General features: G+C 44.6%; 1 protein-coding gene across 1 annotated transcript in view; it reads left to right on the forward strand.

Annotated features, from left to right (window-relative positions):
• The window catches only part of LOC112266833 (immunoglobulin superfamily member 11), a 119,667-nt gene that overhangs the window by 89,278 nt on the left and 9,368 nt on the right, over window positions 1-21,021 (forward strand). Inside the window, exons 2-5 of the mRNA XM_024444688.2 lie at window positions 7,517-7,680; window positions 17,663-17,870; window positions 18,297-18,452; window positions 19,619-19,741. Coding sequence (XP_024300456.1) covers window positions 7,517-7,680; window positions 17,663-17,870; window positions 18,297-18,452; window positions 19,619-19,741 — 651 coding nt within the window. The remainder of the gene's footprint in view (window positions 1-7,516; window positions 7,681-17,662; window positions 17,871-18,296; window positions 18,453-19,618; window positions 19,742-21,021) is intronic.

The raw sequence follows: 21,021 nt of genomic DNA on the forward strand, positions 1-21,021 counted from the left end.
CCAGGATAGAGTGGATAGCTGGATGCAGTCGGTCCCCTTTGAGATAGACCTGGATAGAGTGGATGGCTGGATGCAGTCCCCTGAGAAAGACCAGGATAGAGTGGATGGCTGGATGCAGTCCCCTGAGTGCTTTTGGTGAAAGACCAGGATAGAGTGGATGGCTGGATGCAGTCCCTGAGAAAGACCAGGATAGAGTGGATGGCTGGATGCAGTCATCCCTTAGTTTTGAGAAAGACCAGGATAGAGTGGATGGCAGATGCAGTCCCCTGAGATAGAGTGGATGGCTGGATGCAGTGGGGCCCCTGAGGATCAGCGGGGAAAGACCAGGATAGAGTGGAGGGCGGGGTCGAGACCCAGGGCTGGATGCAGTACCCTGAGATATTCCTCTTGTCCAGATGGATGGCTGGATGCAGTGGACCCCCAAGGGTGTCAGGAGAAAGACCAGGATAGAGTGGATGGCTGGATGCAGTCCCCTTGGGAACAGGAAAGACCAGGATAGAGTGGATAGCTGGATGCAGTCCCCTGAGAAAGACCAGGATAGAGTGGATGGCTGGATGCAGTCCCCTGAGATAGAGTGGATGGCTGGATGCAGTCCCCTGAGAAAGACCAGGATAGAGTGGATAGCTGGATGCAGTCCCCTGAGATAGAGACAGTTTACAGCGAGCTCTGTCTCCTTCCACCGGGGCCTGTGTTTACACATAAACAACATCTCTCACAAAAGCCCCTCTTGTCACTGATTGTCAATAATATCAGTGAAAGGGGACATCATGGCCGAGCCCTGCACTAGAAGGCTACGTTTAACTGCAGTGATGCTTCACTGTGCATGTTGTTAGAGTGCAATTACTTGTTAGAGCATGGCTACCAGCCCTTTCTCACCAACCACCACTCTCTCTGACCTGTGTGGAGACTGGAGATGATAGCCTTCTCAGCCCTGTGAGGGCTAGCACAGTAGTGTGTGGGCTACTTTCAGTGTAGGTGGAGCAGTGTGTGTTAAAGACTGGTTGGTCAGTTGGTCAGTTGGTGCGTAGTAGTAGTAGTAGTAGTAGTAGTAGTAGTAGTAGTAGTAGTAGTAGTAGTAGTAGTAGTAGTAGTAGTAGTAAATAGGTTATGTTGAGCAGAATACTTCAGCATGTGTGGGCTGGTGAGAGGGGTGGCTGGGGGTCACGCGGGCTGGGGCCGGGCGGGGGAGGGAGGGTGAAGAGAGGAGAGGGTTTATGGTTCTTTCATTGGGCTAGGCATAGCGGGAAGAGGGTGGATTAGGCCTGAACAGTCATGTGAAAAGTTCTGGCTGACATCATCCGGTGACCAGCTGAATTCACCAGCCAATCAGCATTGCCATTGTGCAGGGCAGACTGAAGACACTAGGGCCCCGTTGTTTTGCAACAGCCCAGCCGCGGTTGTGTGCAGCAGCTATGGGGGCACCTTGATAAAATATGAATTAGTGTCTTTAATGTCGTCCCTCAGGTGGCTTCAGAGTGAGCGACTCGAGTCTCACCCCGCACTGTTCTGTTCCACACATCATGCAAGGAGCTGCATGTTCCTCAGAAACAGCTTTTAGAACACTGTTTATACATTTTGTTTTGTTCATGTCAAACATTTATGCCACTGTGCTTGTTGAGTCCAATGAGGGATTCTGTGATGAGGAATTCACAGGTTTCAAAATCAGAGACGGGATGGGTAGTCATAGTCCATTCATGGAGAAGTTCCTTGATATATAGGACATCTTAAAAGGTTAGCAAGTTAAAAAGGGAGCTTGAAAGATGTCAGCTAAAGCAGAGACAAAGCAAACATTGTTGCTTGTTAGAGATCTTGTCCCCCCCTCTGCGACGCTTTGAGTGGAGTCATTTGTAAGGTGCCAAGAAGCAGCTGGGCCCAGCTACCACCTGAGTTTCACACGGTAGGGCCTCGCGGGGCCCTCACAGGCCCTCTCTGTGAAAGCACCGCACTGTGAAGCCCCTGGGCCCCAACAAGGCCAGGGACAAATAACCCTTTGTTTGTTTGTGTGTGTGTCTGTGTGTGTGTGTGTGTGTGTGTGTGTGTGTGTGTGTGTGTGTGTGGTGTGTGTGTGTGTGTGTGTGTGTGTGTGGCTCCATGTTTCTGCCTCCTGCTGACTTTTTTTTGTCTTTGGGAACTCTTTGGTCTGGTTCCTGTCGTTCTGTTGCTGTCCAGAGGTTCAACAGTCTTGGTAAGGTCAGAATGGTGTATATGTGAGAAGAGATTGGGGAAGCAGGGATGTGCCCAACACAAGCAATGTGGTGCCATTCACATCACATCAGCTTTCCTTCCTTTCAAGAGCAGTAGAATAGCACTCATTTTTGGGTGCTGGTGAAGAAATCCCAAAAGGGACTATTTTTCATAGATGAATAAGAAAGGGTCTATGTTTCCGTAGTGACCCAGCTGAGTGATGAGGTCAGATCTTTCCACCATCCTCGAGTGCTGTGTTTGTTTTAGCCTCAGGCCACCCAGTGATGGTACAGCAGCAGTGTACGCCAGCCCAGCAGCAGTAGATCAGAGCATCAGGGCATCTGTTGGAAACAGAAATGAAAGTAGCAACATGAATAAAAGAAACCCATGAATAAAAGCATGGGCCTGTGATGAAAATGAGCTGGCTGGGAGAGAGATGAATTTAGAGTGAGGCTGACTCGTCCATGGCAGAGGTGCTACTGTGATGGCATGGAGAGCTGTACACAGAGCGAGAGAGAGAGATAAAATGACGTGTTTTCACTTCCATCCCCTATGCTCATTTGTAGCATTGCAGGCTTCCAATAGACATCAAGGGCACTGGCGCACAATAGAAGACGGTTGTCATGTCTTAATCAACTCTGATCCAATGACTCCTTGTGGATTTCTTTTGATCTCAGTAGGATATTCTCACATCATTTAACCACTGTGTGTGTGAGAGAGAGAGAGAGAGAGAGAGACATATCTCTCCTCTCAGTGGTATGGCTCCCATGCATTAATAAACAGGAATTCTTGACACTCGGCTCCTGGATGAAAAGAGGAATCTGTTTGAAGCGAGATGTCCGCTGCAGGCACTTTTAGGACTGCCTAAGGTGACTTTTTCCATTAGAGTTCCCTAGGAACACAAGCACAGCCTCACTCCCACTGTCAATGAATGGACATGTATACAGTACAGTATAGCCGGCCTCCAGAGAAGAGGGGTAGTGCATAGTAAAGCCCAGTTAGCGGTAGTAGTGGTGTACTCCACATCCTTCCAGGCTGGCTCCGGGGGCTTCAGCGGTGGAATGGAAGACAGGATGTCTATTAAAAAGTCATGGGACGAAGTGGGGTAAACAAAATGGGTGTGACATTTAGCTCATTAGCATTACACACTGTCCTACACAAGCCGAGAGAGGGGGAGCACATCGATGTACAGTACTTAGCACTCAAGCGTGAGTGGTTCAACTCCAAACTACAAGACTAGGTTTGAGCAAATATTTTTTCATAAAAAGGACAGTTCCCTTACTCTTTCTGTGGACACTTAATTTATGCATGAGCATTTCATTTTTCAGAGCTTCCCCACTGGCTACAGATGACCCTTAAATGTCTAGTTTTGGTAGAGTTGTCAGCTGACGTGAAATCAACAAAAAAATGTCACCATGTCAGTGGATTTAGGTTAAAAAAAGACTAAAAGACTCAATTATCTTGCGTTAATGACTTTTTGCAATTTCCAATCAGTTTTCCAAGTTGATTCAACATCATCACATGTCATTTTTGTTGTTGAAATTACATGGAAACAATGCTGATTCAACCAATTTTTGCCAAGTAGAGCCAGGCTGTATCACAACCGGCCGTGATTGGGAGACCCATAGGGCGGCGCACAATTGGCCCAACGTCGTTTAGTGTAGGCCGTCGTTGTAAATAAGGATTTGTTCTTAACCGACTTGCCTAGTTAAATAAAGGTGAAATACATTTTAAAAAATAAAGTAGGGCTGGTGCAGCTCTCTCTCACAGAAAAGAGATACATGAAAAAACTAAAACATGTGAAGTGGTCAACTGATTATTCATGTAGTTTTTCGAACAAACATTCACATTCTGGTGACCTTATGAGGGTTTAATAAAATGGGCCTACAGGAATCCATTGCCAAACCATAAATGAACATTTTTTCAGGTGGTACTGTACATTTCTCCTTGAGGCCTCTTATCTAAGGATGGCGGGGGGAATGGGTGTGGGAGTGGATTCTGGCTGGTATGCTGGGGCTGTTCTGACTCCTCATCAGCCCATTACATTTTAAGATACATCACTAAGTACTTTTAGTAGTCCATTATGCACCATTAAGTACTCACAAGTTTGGGTATACCATTTAACAGTCCTGGTCATGGCCATTTTCACTTTTCCACCAACAGGTTAAGCACTGCAACACTATCAGGCATGCCAGCCGATCACTTTTCCTTTCTTTGGCGTTAGATAATGTCTATCTAGCAACTCAAATGTCATTCAGTTTCCCCAATGCTTTGTGTGTTCCCAAGGGATGGCCAGGCCATGTGCATACATCTCTCCAGGCAGTAAGATTTGAGTGTGGTGCATTCTGCAGTCATGAGGGCTTAGGCTCTTGAGCACTTGTCCCTATAATCCAGTGTGTTGACAATGAGACTCCAGCTGTTCGGGGCAGAAAGATGCAGCCTTGGAGGAGTTTGGAAAAGATAAGCGCTTGTGTCTTCCATTTTGCCTCAAGGTCCTTTTTCTTCTCGCGCGACTGGCTTTCTTTCTTTCTTTGCACTGCTTTATCTACTTTGTAGAATACACTTATTATAGGGCTGAGAAAGTGTAAAAATGTATGCTCGGCCTCCCGAGTGGCACAGTGGTCTAAGGCACTGCATCACAGTGCTAGCCGTGTCACTATCCTGTTTCGAGTCCAGGCTCTGTCTCAGCCAGCCGTGCCCGGGAGAGCCATGGGGTGGTGCACAACTGGCCCAGCGTCGTCCGGGTTAGGGGACGGCTTGGCCGGCAGGGATGTTTTTGTCCAATCGTGCACTAGCGACTCCTGTGGCGGGCCGAGTGCGCAATGCACGCTGACACGGTCGTCAGGTGTACGGTGTTTCCTCTGACACATTGGTGTGGCTGGCTTCCGGGTTAAGCGGGCATTGTGTCAAGAAGCAGTGGGGTCTGGCTGGGTTGTGTTTCAGAGGATGCACGACTCTCGACCTTCGCCTCTCTCGAGTCTGAGTATGTGAGTTGCAGCGATGAGACAAGACTGTAATTACCAATTGGATACCATGAAAAAGGGGTAAAAAAATAAATAATAAAACATGTGTTCATGTCTTTTGAGTTCAGAACAGACCTGGGTTCAGATATCATTTGAAATCGTTTAAATACTTTGAGTGTTTCATTGTGGTGGCCTGGAGTGCCAAATGGGCTGGGTTGGCACTTTTGGAACAATTTCATTGGCTCCTTTTGCGCCAGGCTAGCTCACTAAGGGCAGCTAAAGTATTTGAAATTATACAAATTCTACTAGAATCCAGATTTGGTTGTTTGGGTTCAGAGGTTTGAGTTGTTCCATTGAAATGGGACCTCCATGGCTTTGAAAAAAATCTCCTGAGGTCAAGGATGGATCACCGTCACCTAAGGCCATACATAGCCTTCGTTATATTAATTTATATTCTTGTTGTATTAACTTCCTTAATTTCTCACTAATCTGAGATAAATGTAGAGATTGATTTAGAAACAGATCATTGGAGTTTCTCAATATTATGGGGACACTGCCCTGTGTAGGGTGCCGTCTTTCGGAAGGGACGTTAAAAGGGTTTCCTGACTCTCTGAGGTCATTAAAGATCCCATGGCACTTATCGTAAGAGTAGGGGTGTTAACCCCGGTGTCCTGGCTAAATTCCCAATCTGGCCCTCTAATAATCCCCAGTTTACAATTGGCTCATTCATCCCCCTCTCCCCTGTAACTATTCCCCAGGACGTTGCTGCAAATGAGAATGTGTTCTCAGTCAACTTACCTGGTAAAATAACGGATAAATAAATAAATAAAAAATTTGAGATGAATAGACTGACCATTAAAATTACTGACAGTGACCTTTTTTTAGATTATTTATAAACTTTCTCAGATTTGACCTGAAAGACAATAATAGCCTGACAGCCACATTGTAAAGTAGAAGCAAAGCTTGAGAGCAATGGAGTGGCAGTAGCCACAACATCTTAATATAGTTTGTAATATTGCAGAGAAGTGTTTCAACCAGTCCTACCTTTAAATGCTTTAGTCTATATTCCATTGGGTTTAAAGGCCAATGCAGGCATTTTTATCTAAATATCAAATCATTTCTGGGTAACAATTTAGTACCTTTCTCTCCTAGTTTTCCCTTAAAATGGTCAAAAATAAACAAAAATAACAAAAAATAATTTCTCAAGCAGAACTTTTGCTGGAACTGGTGTGAGTGGGGAGGGGAAAATTAAAAACTAGCTGTTACTGACAGAGAGGATTGGAACTCTTTGTTATTGGTCTATTCAAACTTATACCAGGCAAGCAAAAATCCTTTCAGTACATGAAAACCTGCTGATTATAACGTCCTGTGTGGAGGATCTTTTCAACCAGAAATTATCAGGAAATAACTCTGATACAATTTTTTTCACACTTTTACAAGTGTTAGTTTCAGCAGATGTACGATATGATACAACACAGAAAAAAGGAAAAACACTTTTTACTGCAATGAGCCTTTAAAACTCTGTTGCTAGCCTGTGTGGTGCACTGTCTCTCAAGACGTGCTCACTGAGATTCTCGTGTTTCTCTCCTTCTGGAGCTTGGGCTCCAGGCTGAAGTGTGCTTGCCAGAGGAACAACGCGTAGGAAGTGATTTTAGTCAGACAAGGAAGGAGCAACGTGTCAGTGATAATAACGTGGCAGCTGGCTACATGCATACTCCTACCTATACAATTGGTTTATGTCAGCATCATCATCCTGCATTATGGTAGACAAGGACTCAGGACATGCCAAATTTCTCTAAGTTGATTATGGGCATTGTGTTCCTCACTATGTCCAGATAAGATTACTCCCACCGGGCCTTGAACATAGATAGATACATTTTACGGTAGGATGTAACCCAATTGAGACTTTAATATGTTTAGCGGCTCCAGAAATAGGTTGTTGTACATCCTTTCCCCCCCCATCTATCTATTTCATGACAGCTAAACAGGATACCGATTGGTTCATTTGGGATGATAGGAAACCGATCCTACTGTTCGTATAGATAGAAAGTTTGTGGCCTATAGAGGGTCGGCAAAAGTACCCATGATATAGTCATTAGTATTCCTGCTTTTCTTGTATATATTTAGTTTGTACATATTTTTTGTGATATTTCAAAATAGACTTGGATGTTTGTTTAGCTGTGGAGAACATTTGAAAAGAGTAGCTTTGATATGACATTGTGTTTATTTTGCTGTGCAGATGGAAATGTTGAGATAGGGTTGAGTATAACGTTGTGCCATTAGATTAAACGTGACCTCAGATACAGGAAATGTCTCTCAGAAATCTCTCTCCACCCACTAAATCTCTCTCTGTATGTTTTTCTCTGTAGTGAGCGTGAGGGCGTTGGATGTCACAGTGACCCAGAGCAGCATCCAGGTAGCCCGCGGCCAGGCGGCCATCTTGCCCTGCTCCTTCTCCACCAGCGCTGCCCTCAACAACCTCAACATTATCTGGATGGTCATCCCGCTGTCCAATGCCAACCAGCCCGAACAGGTAAACCTCCTCTAAACATGTCTATGTGATCTGCGTAGACTGTGTGCCTCAAAACCGTGTTATCCCTCTGAGCTAAAGCCTAGGCATCAGCTGTAGAAAGCTAAAAATGTCTTCAGGACTCAGGCAAGGTTACCAGCCCATACACCACCATCACATCCTTCTCCACAGTCCCATACACCTACACACTCCCTAACCAACAAAATCTCTCAACACAACTTTATTGACACGCCCGACTGGTCACCTCAATGAGGATTTGTGAATATACCGTACTGTTTTCCCATGGGATCCACATGCGTCACACTCGGGACAACAATCACACTGCATGCATCTGTGCCAGGCCACCCGGGTATTGTAGTGTTTGGAGCGTGGCGTACGGCACAAACAGCACACGCCTGGCACACCAGACTAGTCCCTGTGAACATGAAGCATGTGCAGACTTTATCTATAGCCAAGCCAGAACCGGATGTAAGCGGCTGCTCCTGTATGCCCAAAGAAGGTCGCTGTTGTGTTGTAAGGCCATGAAACAAAGCACGCAGGTTTCTCCTGGCCCTTTGATTCAGTCTGATTTTCTCTCATCTGCAGCTGCAGGCGTCACAACCTCACCTGCCTCCAACACGTTTAACCTCATCCACATAACATAATAATCTTATGCACTAATTAACCTGGAGCAGCTGGTCTCGCCACACACACAGGCACACATGCACACACACACTCAGATAAACACACGGATGAGTGGGAGCACGCACACACACACTCACACAATCAGGCAGACAAGCACACACATGCGTGGACACACACCACACACACACGCACAATGAGAAGTAATAACAGGGGTGTAACTTTGGTTTTAGAAGTGGGGGGGACATAATTATATGTATTTATTTATCCAGTCAGATAAACACTCCAAACAGACTACCTGTAAGGGATTTCCTCCTCTTCTTCCGAAGAGGAGAGGCGAAAAGGATCAGAGGACCAATATGCGGCGTGGTAAGTGTCCATGGTTCTTTTAATACGAAAATGGACACATGAACAACTGAATACAAAAACAATAACTGTGGAATGAGCAAAACCCAAAACAGTACCGTGTGGTGAAAAACACAGACACGGAAACAAACACCCACAAACACACAGTGAAACCCAGGCTACCTAAGTATGATTCTCAATCAGAGACAACTAATGACACCTGCCTCTGATTGAGAACCATCCTAGGCCGAAACATAGAAATACCCAAATCATAGAAAAACAAATATAGACTGCCCACCCCAACTCACGCCCTGACCATACTAAATAATGACAAAACAAAGGAAATAAAGGTCAGAATGTGACACTACCCGACCGCTCGGAGGCGTCCGCATGGTCCTAAAGCACACTGTTGCCTCGTTTTGTATCACAATGATAAAACTGGGTGTGACAAAAATGCAATTTCAAATCAAATCAAATTGATTTGTCACATACACATGGTTAGCAGATGTTAATGCGAGTGTAGCGAAATGCTTGTGCATCTAGTTCCGACAATGCAGTAATAACCAACGAGTAATCTAACCTAACAATTCAAAAACTACTACCTTGTACACACAAGTGTAAAGGGATGAAGAATATGTACATAAAGATATATGAATGAGTGATGGTACAGAACGGCATAGGCAAGATGCAGTAGATGGTATCGAGTACAGTATATACATATGAGATGAGTAATGTAGGGTATGTAAACATTATATTAAGTAGCATTGTTTAAAGTGGCTAACGATATATTTTACATCTATTTCCATCAATTCCCATTATTAAAGTGGCTGGAGTTGAGTCAGTGTGTTGGCAGCAGCCACTCAATGTTAGTGGTGGCTGTTTAACAGTCTGATGGCCTTGAGATAGAAGCTGTTTTTCAGTCTCTCGGTCCCTGCTTTGATGCACCTGTACTGACCTCGCCTACTTGATGATAGCGGGGTGAACAGGCAGTGGCTCGGGTGGTTGTTGTCCTTGATGATCTTTATGGCCTTCCTGTGACATCGGGTGGTGTAGGTGTCCTGGAGGGCAGGTAGTTTGCCCCCGGTGATGCGTTGTGCAGACCTCACTACCCTCTGGAGAGCCTTACGGTTGTGGGCGGAGCAGTTGCCGTACCAGGCGGTGATACAGCCCGACAGGATGCTCTCGATTGTGCATTTGTAGAAGTTTGTGAGTGCTTTTGGTGACAAGCCGAATTTCTTCAGCCTCCTGAGGTTGAAGAGGCGCTGCTGCGCCTTCTTCACGACTCTGTCTGTGTGGGTGGACCAATTCAGTTTGTCCGTGATGTGTACGCCGAGGAACTTAAAACTTTCTACCCTCTCCACTACTGTCCCATCAATGTGGATAGGGGGGTGCTCCCTCTGCTGTTTCCTGAAGTCCACAATCATCTCCTTTGTTTTGTTGACATTGAGTGTGAGGTTATTTTCCTGACACCACACTCCGAGGGCCCTCACCTCGTAGGCCGTCTCGTCATTGTTGGTAATCAAGCCTACCGCTGTAGTGTCGTCCGCAAACTTGATGATTGAGTTGGAGGCGTGCATGGCCATGCAGTCATGGGTGAACAGGTAGTACAGGAGAGGGCTCAGAACGCACCCTTGTGGGGCCCCAGTGTTGAGGATCAGCGGGGTGGAGATGTTGTTACCTACCCTCACCACCTGGGGGCGACCCGTCAGGAAGTCCAGTACCCAGTTGCACAGGGCGGGGTCGAGACCCAGGGTCTCGAGCTTGATGACGAGTTTGGAGGGTACTATGGTGTTAAATGCTGAGCTGTTGTCGATGAACAGCATTCTCACATAGGTATTCCTCTTGTCCAGATGGGTTAGGGCAGTGTGCATTGTGGTTGAGATTGCATCGTCTGTGGACCTATTTGGGCGGTAAGCAAATTGGAGTGGGTCTAGGGTATCAGGTAGGGTGGAGGTGATATGGTCCTTGACTAGTCTCTCAAAGCACTTCATGATGACGGAAGTGAATGTTACGGGGCGGTAGTCGTTTAGCTCAGTTACCTTAGCTTTCTTGGGAACAGGGACAATGGTGGCCATCTTGAAGCATGTGGGAACAGCAGACTGGGATAAGGATTGATTGAATATGTCAGTAAACACACCAGCCAGCTGGTCTGCGCATGCTCTGAGGGCACGGCTGGGGATGCCGTCTGGGCCTGCAGCCTTGCGAGGGTTAACACGTTTAAATGTTTTCCCCACGTCAGCTGCAGTGAAGGAGAGTCCGCAGGTTTTGGTTGCAGGCCGTGTCAGTGGCACTGTATTGTCCTCAAAGTGGGCAAAAAAGTTATTTAGTCTGCCTGGGAGCAAGACATCCTGGTCCGTGACGGGGCTGGTTTTCTTTTTGTAATCCGTGATTGACTGTAGACCCTGCCACATACCTCTTGTGTCTGAGCCGTTGAATTGTGACTCTACTTTCTCTATACTGACGCTTAGCTTGTTTGATTGCCTTGCAGAGGGAATAGCTACACTGTTTGTATTCGGTCATGTTTCCGGTCACCTTTCCCTGGTGAAAAGCAGTGGTTCGCTCTTTTAGTTTCACGCGAATGCTGCCATCAATCCACGGTTTCTGGTTTGGGAATGTTTTAATCGTTGCTATGGGAACGACATCATCAATGCACTTTCTAATGAACTCGCTCACCGAATCAGCGTATTCGTCAATGTTGTTGTTGGACGCAATGCGGAACATATCCTAGTCCGCGTGATCGAAGCAGTCTTGAAGCGTGGAATCAGATTGGGTGGACCAGCGTTGAACAGACCTGAGCGCGGGAGCTTCTTGTTTTAGTTTCTGTTTGTAGGCAGGAGCAACAAAATGGAGTCGTGGTCAGCTTTTCCGAAAGGAGGGCGGGGGAGGGCCTTATATGCGTCGCGGAAGTTAGAATAGCAATGATCCAAGGTTTTACCAGCCCTGGTTGCGAAATCGATATGCTGATACAATTTAGGGAGTCTTGTTTTCAGATTAGCCTTGTTAAAATCCCCAGCTACAATGAATGCAGCCTCTGGATATGTGGTCTCCAGTTTGCAAAGAGTCAAATAAAGTTTGTTCAGGGCCATCGATGTGGCTGCTTGGGGGGGAATATATACGGCTGTGATTATAATCAAAGAGAATTCCCTTGGTAGATAATACGGACGACATTTGATTGTGAGGAATTGTGAGGCGGCCATCTCTGTTGGCGCCGGACGTAGAATGTGTGGGTGGTGAAAGTTGCGCCCTTGAGTAATAAATACACTCACACACACACAAACACACACACACACACACACACACACACACAGAGTAACCATACTCAGAAAAACATACAATACTGTACTTCGAGGTGCATTCAACTGAAAAATACTTATCCAAATGTGCACACGTGCACACACATGCACCATGCTCACACACCACACCTACACACAAGGTTGCATTGCACAGGTATCTACATGCACACACACACACGCAGAGGCTGTTTTGACACAGTCAAACGCACAGATGGAGAGTGAATTGCTAACATCAAGCAATCGGCTGCCTTAACCTCCTTCACGCCTGTCTGAGCACCCTTTTGGTGTAAACGGCGAGGCTCGGGAAACATTGTGTGTGGATGATTCTAGCAGGAAGGAATTATTACACCACATTCATTTGGTGACGTAGTCTCAGAGGAGTACAGATGTGCTGTGTGTGTATATGTGTGTGTGCGCGCCACTTCAGGCTTTCAGGTACCACTAAAACAGGATGAAGACAGAGTCAGCTCTAGGCTAGAACGACAACACCTCATCAGAGCTACAGTACAGTACATTATAGAAGGCACCTACACTCATCAACTTGGGTGAAGTAGTTTGAGTGCAGCACAAGCGTGTACAATTGTCCACCTGTTACAATAGATTGGTTCAAAACATGGGTCAATACCAGTAGAATAACCAGTTGTAATTACCCGGTAACACGCTAATAAATACATACAATTATGACCTAATGTACTTCCCACTTCACTTTGATAAGTACTGGGTCATTGTCTGTAGTTGACATGCATATTAAAGGGTAGTTACAGAAGTTATTCCCTAAGAGTCATCGTGGAATAGTACCAGTGATATAAAGTAATGCCGTTAACCATAACAACATTTCGTACGGGTGCAAGTTCAGTGAATGCTTCAAAATAGAGAAACTTTGCCATTGTTCCCAGTTCTATCACAAGCGTGCTAGTACTGCTTCTTCCTGTTGTCTGGTGGGCTGTCTGAAAGGTTCACTGTGGTTTGAGTGTACACCGCTGCCAGTGTTGCGACAGCGCAAGGCTACTCTGTAGGAAATGGCTGTCGTGAATGATTACGGTCCGAGCCGTACACACCGTGGATCATTTCTGAAATGATCTCATGAATGTAAGTTTATGACGCACGCATCATTTAAAAAAATCGAAAATAGGCCATAATGAAAAGTGTACAGTCATTTAAAGTCCAAAGTTATGTCACATGTGAAGTTTGATCACAGTGTTCCATTTTATGATTTTATATGATATAAAAATGATGATGTGAAATGAAAATGATTTATATTAATTTATTTGATAACTCTTTCGAAAAGAACCACAGGAGTGTTATCGCTGGAAATGTCAGGCCTCGTGGGACCCCTACTTTGAGCAGATGACGAGTCTTTTTATTCTAATGTATTCTAATGTTGGGACCGGTATCCATTGTATGGACTGAAAGGAAGCCTTTACAATGCACACTAACTCTTCCTTTCCTCACGTACCAGACATAGCCCTATGCATACTTGTTTGTTTATTAGTGCAGACTCTCTCTGACTGCTTCGTGTATTTGGTATCTTTAAGACCATCCCTGAGGTCATGAATAAGATGTAAATAAGTTGTTGATAGAGTTTCGTTCACCAAGCTTTAGATTAAACGTGAGAACATCAGCCGAGCTCCTCAAAGACTCAACACTTAGCAAGCATCAACCTTTTAGGCTAACTGACGATCATATCCCTCTGCTCACTTCGCAAAGAGAGCGCTTCTAATTCTTCTGTTTGTTTACTCTAATCTTCCATGTTTAGCCTCAGATCAAAAGGGCAGTCTGCAGTAGCTACATATACTTTGGGACGGATACAGTGGATACAGACCCTTTGCCTTTTTCCACATTTTGTTAGGTTACAGCCTTACTCTGAAAGTGATTACATTTTTTCCTCATCAACCTACAGTGGATTGTACTTTAAAAGATGCAGCGTACTGCAGCACAGCTTGCATGGTGCCGCAGAATTCTGTGGCACGTTATTTAAGTGTCAGACATTTTTACCATTAATGCTAGTTAGTGCTAGTTTGACCACCAGAGGACATATTTGAGAAGGCATTTGATAGGCTTCAATAGTGGCTGTACTAGGGAATTAAAAAAACTTTTTTCTAAGAAGATAGTATATAGGTCGGATTTTAAGAAATGTTGTACACACAATACCCCGTAATGACAAAGCAAATACTCGTTTTTAGATTGTTTTTGCTAATTTATTAATAATAGAAAACTGAAATATCACATTTACATAAGTATTCAGACCCTTTACTCAGTACTTTTGTTGAAGCACCTTTGTCAGCGATTACAGCCTCGAGTCTTCCTGGGTATGACGCTACTAGCATGGCACACCTGCATTTGGGGAGTTTCTCCCATTCTTCTTTGAAGATCCTCTCAAGGTTTGTCAGGTTGGATGGGGAGCGTGGCTGAACAGCTATTTTTAGGTCTCTCCAGAGATGTTAGATTGGGTTCAAGTCCGGGCTCTGGCTGGGCCACTCAAGGACATTCAGAGACTTGTCCCGAAGTCACTCCTGTGTTGTCTTGGCTGTGTGCTTAGGATCATTGTCACGTTGGAAGGTGAACCTTCGGCCCAGTCTGAGGTCCTGAGCGCTCTGGAGCAGATTTTCATCAATGATCTCTCTGTACTTTGCTCAGTTCGTCTTTGCATCAATCCTGACTAGTCTCCCAGTCCCTGCCGCTGAAACATATCCCAACAACATGATGCTGCCACCACCATTCTTCACTGTAGGGATGGTGCCAGGTTTCCTCCAGAAGTGACGCTTGACATTCAGGCCAAAGAGTTCAATCTTGGTTTCCTCAGACCAGAGAATCTTGTTTCTCATGTTCTGAGAGTCTTTAGGTACGCCTTTTGGCAAACTCCAAGCGGGCTGTCATGTGCTTTTACTAAGGAGTGGCTTCTGTCTGACCACTCTACAATAAAGGCCTAATTGGTGGAGTGCTGCAGAGATGGTTGTCCTTCTGAAAGGGTCTCCCATCCCCACAGAGGAACTCTAGAGCTCTGTCAGAGAGACATTCAGGTTCTTGGTCACCTCCCTGACCAAGGCCCTTCTCCCCTGATTGCTCAGTTTGGCCGAGCGGCCAGCTGTAGGAAGTGACTTGGTGGTTCCAAACTTATTCCATTTAAGAATGGAGGCCGGTGTGTTCTTGCGGGCCTTCAATGCTGCAGAAATGTTTTGGTACCCTTCCCCAGATCTGTGCCTTGGCACGATCCTGTCTCTACGGACATGCACTGACATGCACTGTCATCTGTGGGACCTTATAAAGACCGGCGTGTGCCTTTCCAAATCATTTACCACAAGTGGACTCCAATCAAGTTTTATAAACATCTCAAGGATGATCAATGGAAACAGGATGCACCTGAGCTCAATTTTGAGTCTCATACTGTAGCAAAGGGTCTGAATACTTATGTAAATATGGTATTTCTGGTTTTAATACATTTGCAAAATTTCTAAAAACCCGTTTTCGCTTTGAATTATGGGGTACTGTGTGTAGATTGCTAAGGAAATTGTTTTATTTAATCTATTTGAGAATAAGGCTGTTACGTAACAAAATGTGGAAAATGTCTTTCCGACGTCACTGTATATACCGATTGATTCTTGTAGAAAATAACTTAAATGCCTCATGAGCTTAGTTCAACTGTCGTACTTCATCGGGACTCAAAATACAGTAGAAGCTTGCTTTACTCCAATGTTTGTAAACAAAGTAAATGTAAACAAACACTACATAGCCTCAACATATGGTTTAAACTATACATTTGATATAATGGATGGTCAGTACTTGCATCCATAGCTCTGTCTATGAATTTGAGAGTGGTTACATTTCTTTAGCCCCATCCCTCAGTTTTTATGCGAAACAGTGGTGAGGAGGGCGCTTTGTTATTGTTTCAACTGCTGCTTCCCGCGTGCAGACGGTGAGGCCTGGTGGGTAGAGCCTTGGAAATGAAGCTGTCCATTCTCCTTTACTCCCTAATAAATCACTGCTGTATCCTGATGCTGTGTTTTATAGGAAGTATAGGAGATGATCCAGACCAGAGTCGTACACCAGGATCCTGTTCACTAGGCACGAAATGGAAGAAAATGGGCCGATACTATCTGAACTTGCCCAATGAGAAACGCTTGTTTTCAACATTTTGCAACGTTTTGCCCGAATGAATACAACCCATGTCATGGCTGATGAGAATGTTGGGAGGGGGGGTTGTTCATTGGTTTACAGGGAGAGGGGATGGGATAGCAAGAGGAATATGGCAGTGGACATGGTCTTTGGGTCCATGCCAGTTCTTACTAGGGATCACTGCGATTTGCACACTGGAGCGTACATCGCTCAGGAAACTGCGGCGCCGCAATTTACATGCAGTTAGGCAGCCGGTTGGAGGGAGGGATACAAGGAAGGGATGGAGGGAGGAAGGGAGGGAGGGAGAGGGGAGAACATCACGCAGCGTTACTGAGATGGTTCTGTGAATCCCTGGTTCCTTTGAACAGGACAGTTCAATGGGTGTTCTTTCAAACACAGCTGAATAGCTTCCCTGATTCCCCAGCATGCTTTTGTGTGCCTGGCTGAAGGGTTAGGTGTTTATTTATTTAGAAGGTGCGCACAAATGGCTGCTTCTATCAGAGTTCAAAGCAACAAAAAGCTTTTGAACACCTCCGACTCTCAAACCTGCAGAGCTCAAATCAACAGGAGGTTTCATTTCAATAGTACTTATTTTACGTATAGTACGTATTTTTCTGGATGTTTTTCCACTTTGGCATCACTTTACTGAGGAGAAATTGCATTGCAGATGAATTGACCATGTCAATGGGGCTAGGCTTCTTCATAGTATTACCATAGTTACCATAGGTGTTTTAGTTCCTTGTTGTGTGTGATGGAAACAGTATGTTGACTATTGAGCTGTGTGTGCCCCTCTTTTTGCTCACAATTTGAAAGCTTGTAAGCTGCTCTTGAATTCATGCTTGTTGTAATGTAACATACTTGTATAGTTCAGGATATTTTTATATTGTCATATTCTGTGTGTTATCATTCAAGAACATCTATGTTATACATGGATGGACCACCTTCCATCCTTTCAGTTGTCAAGTGATGCTTCAGTATATACTGCAACACTAGGTCGCCCTCTTGTGACTGTTTGTTGCACCTGCACCCTTCAGTATCCAGAATCCTCATCCACTCACTTGCCTGGCTGTTGATTCTCTGTTGTTTGGTTTTTATTTAACTGTGGGATGAAGTATTGCATTTTAATTAATTTAATTAAACATTGCTTGTTGAATTATCTCTAGCGTGTAGCAGAGAAAGGTTTTTGATTAACTTTCTACGATAACATTTAACCTCAGTCATTGTTTTTCCATTCACATTTAAGATATTGTCATACCCTTTATTTCCTCAAAATTAATCAACTCATTATGTTTGTACCCCAATATAAAGCTCTGCATCAATTGACATCTAGGTAATGCACTTTCCCCTGCTGACCCAGGATGGACACAGTTGGCCACAGTTTCACGAACTCGCATCCGGATGTACAGTGGACAGAAAATCTCCGATGTTCCATTGAAATAGAAGTGGTCATTCGCACATGCTAGAAAAATAACAGAAAGGCCTGCACACTGTACGTTCCTAATGACCTCCTAATGACCAACATTTCGATCCATAAGATCTTTGTTAGGTCAAACTAATGATATTCCATAGAAACGGTGTGAGTGAATCTCTGCCTTTTGTCTTTCTCATCTCAGGTGATCATCTACCAAGGTGGCCAAGTGTTCAGTCTAGCCAACCACTTAAACGGCCGGGTGGGTTTCGTGGCCACCATGCCAAGTACAAGTGCCTCTATCTTCATCAACAACACCCAGTTGTCAGACACGGGGACCTACCAGTGCCTGGTCAACAACCTCCCCGACAGAGGGGGGCGCAACATCGGGGTCATCGGCCTCACCGTGCTGGGTAAAACACACTCTGCTGCGTTAGAATTACAATTAAGGGGTTGCATACTATGCACATATAGCCTGGCAACTCTAACTTGACTACAGACCAGGCTACAGTGCATAGCCTACTGTGATGAAATGGATGCATTAAAACTAGGAAGAGTAAACGCATTGCATATTGTAAGAATTCTATTGTATGACATTTATTTTGACAAATGAGTGTGCTAAGCTGGTTTTAAAGATGACTCTTATAGCATGTTGGGACACCACAGTTCTGTATGTGTATACTATAAGAACAAGACCTGCTTTAGATAGGAGCATCTGTTAAATTACTCAAATGTAACGTAACATGTAAGACCCGATGCCTCTTCAGGAGGCTAGGACCTGTCTGTGCTGATTGCTAAGGTACTAACTATACCCCTCTATCTCCTTTCTGTCTCTCCAGTGCCCCCGTCAGTGCCCTCATGCCGTGTCCAGGGCACGCTGGACGTGGGCGCTGACATCATGCTGATGTGCAGCAGCGAGGAGGGGATCCCCACGCCCAGCTACACCTGGGTGAAACTGGAGTCGCTGCCCAAGCTGCCCCACACCGCCATGCAAGGTATTAAACCCCTGGCCGTGGGCGTGCCCTTTTGCCCCACCTTCGCTGGTAAATCAACAAGTATCTTTGGTAACGTCACCGTGGCTTCCGCCCACCCGCCCCCCAACTCTGCCCCTCAGGGTGCCACCACCCACCCTGGTCCAGTTCAGGGCTTGCATTCACAAAGCATCTCAGAGTAGGAGTGCTGATATAGGATCAGCTGGTCAACAGTTCCAGTCATTTTATTCATTATGATCTACAAGGCAAACTGATCCTAGATCACCACTCTACTCTGAGACTTTTCTTCTGAATACGGACCCAGTTTTGTGTGTGTGTGTGTGAGCCGTGCAGTGGCCTCTCCTCTCTCTCTCCAGCTGTGTCATCACAGCACAGTGTGATTCTTACCGTACTACACTACTGCTCACTTCAACACAAGGCTACCCTCCACAAGGACTAATCGGCTTAGGTTTCCTTCATCACTCCTCCTCCTGCCTGTCTGTGTTGTTTTACACAGTAGATATCAACTGTACCAACACTGCCACCATGATATCTGTCTGCAAAACAGCCCATGTTGCAGAGAAGAGGTTAGGGGTGAAATCTAGGCCAGGAATCTGGATTAAGTGCTTATGTGGTTTGTTCCAAGCTCCTATGGTAGCCTTTTCTTAAAGGCAGTAGTGTAATATAACGTAATACTCCATCAATTATCAGACGTATGAACAACGGCGCTGTAATTTAGTTTATATCAGCAAGGCACAGAAATATAATGCGAATATATAATGTACACCAGCCATTTTACGGTAAGTGATTTGGCGCCCTCTATTGGGTTTTTGCCAATAGTCCCAGTTACAGTACCATATCCTAAAGCTAGTTGAATAAAGCTGTTATGTAAAGTAACATATCTGCATAATACTAAATAAGATGTGCTCAACAATAATTTCCACTGCCTAAATGATTTTGAAATGATTTTGGTTATTTCAATTATGTAAGTAATGTATGAATGTTTTGGAACACGTTTACAAGCAAATGGTTACATGAATTATTAGTCCTAAAGGAATTTCATTCAAATTTAATCCCAATGTATTTGAATGAGATGTTTTTATGTCTTGTCTATTTGTTCTGGGGTTGTGGATGGTGTTCCCCGGTGATGTTTTAACCCTAGACTGGCATGGTTTGTGTTTAAACCCCAGACCAGATGCAAGGGACCGTAACACTGAGGAACATCAGTACCAGTACCTCTGGTCTGTACCAGTGTACAGCCTCCAACGCCATCGCCAAGAGCACCTGTCTGCTCAACCTGCAGGTTGTGGCACGTAAGTACCCAACATAATGATGACATAAGCAGGGCTTTGTGCAGTACCACTCGAAATAAAACATTTAAAAAAAAAAAACACTAATCGGAACTTATCAATGTTAAATCCTTGGACCTCACCTTAAAAATATTGATTTTATTGTTCAAAATGATTTCACTCTGGATATACTCCTCAAGGATTTATTTTTCTTTTTTTTCCTTTTTTTTTAAGGGGTAGATCAGCTTTATTATTGCAGATAGACTGGGGCTTCTATCAACGTAATTGTCTGCATCATTTACAATACCCCATATATATTTTTTGTAAATATATACAGTACAAGTTAAAAGTTTGGACACACCTACTCATTCAAGGATTTTCTACATTGTAGAATAATAGTGAAGACATCAAACTATGAAATAACATGTGGAATCATGTACACTACCATTCAAAAGTTTGGTGTCACTTAGAAATGTCCTTGTTTTTGAAAGAAAAGCACATTTTTTTGTCCATTAAAATAACATAAAATTGATCCAGAAATACAATGTAGACATTGTTAATGTTGTAAATGTCTATTGTAGCTGGAAACGGCTGCTTTTTAATGGAATAGTTACGTAAGCGTACAGAGGCCCACTTTCAACAACCATCATTCCTGTGTTCCAATGGCACGTTGTGTTAGCTAATCCAAGTTAATCATTTTAAAAGGCTAATTGATCATTAGAAAACCCAATAAAACTGGCTTCTTTAGACTAGTTGAGTATCTGGAGCATCAGCATTTGTGGGTTCGATTACAGGCTCAAAACGGCCAGAAACAAAGAACTTTCTTCTGAAACTCGTCAGTCTATTCTTGTTCTGAGAAATGAAGGCTATTCCAGGCAAGAAATTGCCAAGAAACTGAAGCTCTCGTACAACGATGTGTACTACTCCCTTCACTGAACAGCGCAAACTGGCCCTAACCAGAATAGAAAGAGGAGTGGGAAACCCCGGTGCACAGCTGAGCAAGAGGACAAGTACATTAGAGTGTCTAGTTTGAGAAACAGATGCCTCAAAAGTCCTCAACTGGCAGCTTCATTAAATAGTATCTGGAAAACACGAGTCTCAACGTCAACAGTGAAGAGGCGACTCCGGGATGCTGGCCTTCTAGGCAGAGTTCCAAAGAAAAAGCCATATCTCAGACTGGCCAATACAAAAAAAAAGATTAAGATGGGCAAAAGAACACAAAAACTGGACAGAGGGACTCTGCCTAGAAGGCCAGCATCCTGGTGTCACCTATTTTAGAAGAAAGTTCTTTGTTTCTGGCCATT

Source organism: Oncorhynchus tshawytscha, linkage group LG14 (assembly GCF_018296145.1).
Source record: "Oncorhynchus tshawytscha isolate Ot180627B linkage group LG14, Otsh_v2.0, whole genome shotgun sequence".
NCBI classification, from domain to species: domain Eukaryota; kingdom Metazoa; phylum Chordata; class Actinopteri; order Salmoniformes; family Salmonidae; genus Oncorhynchus; species Oncorhynchus tshawytscha.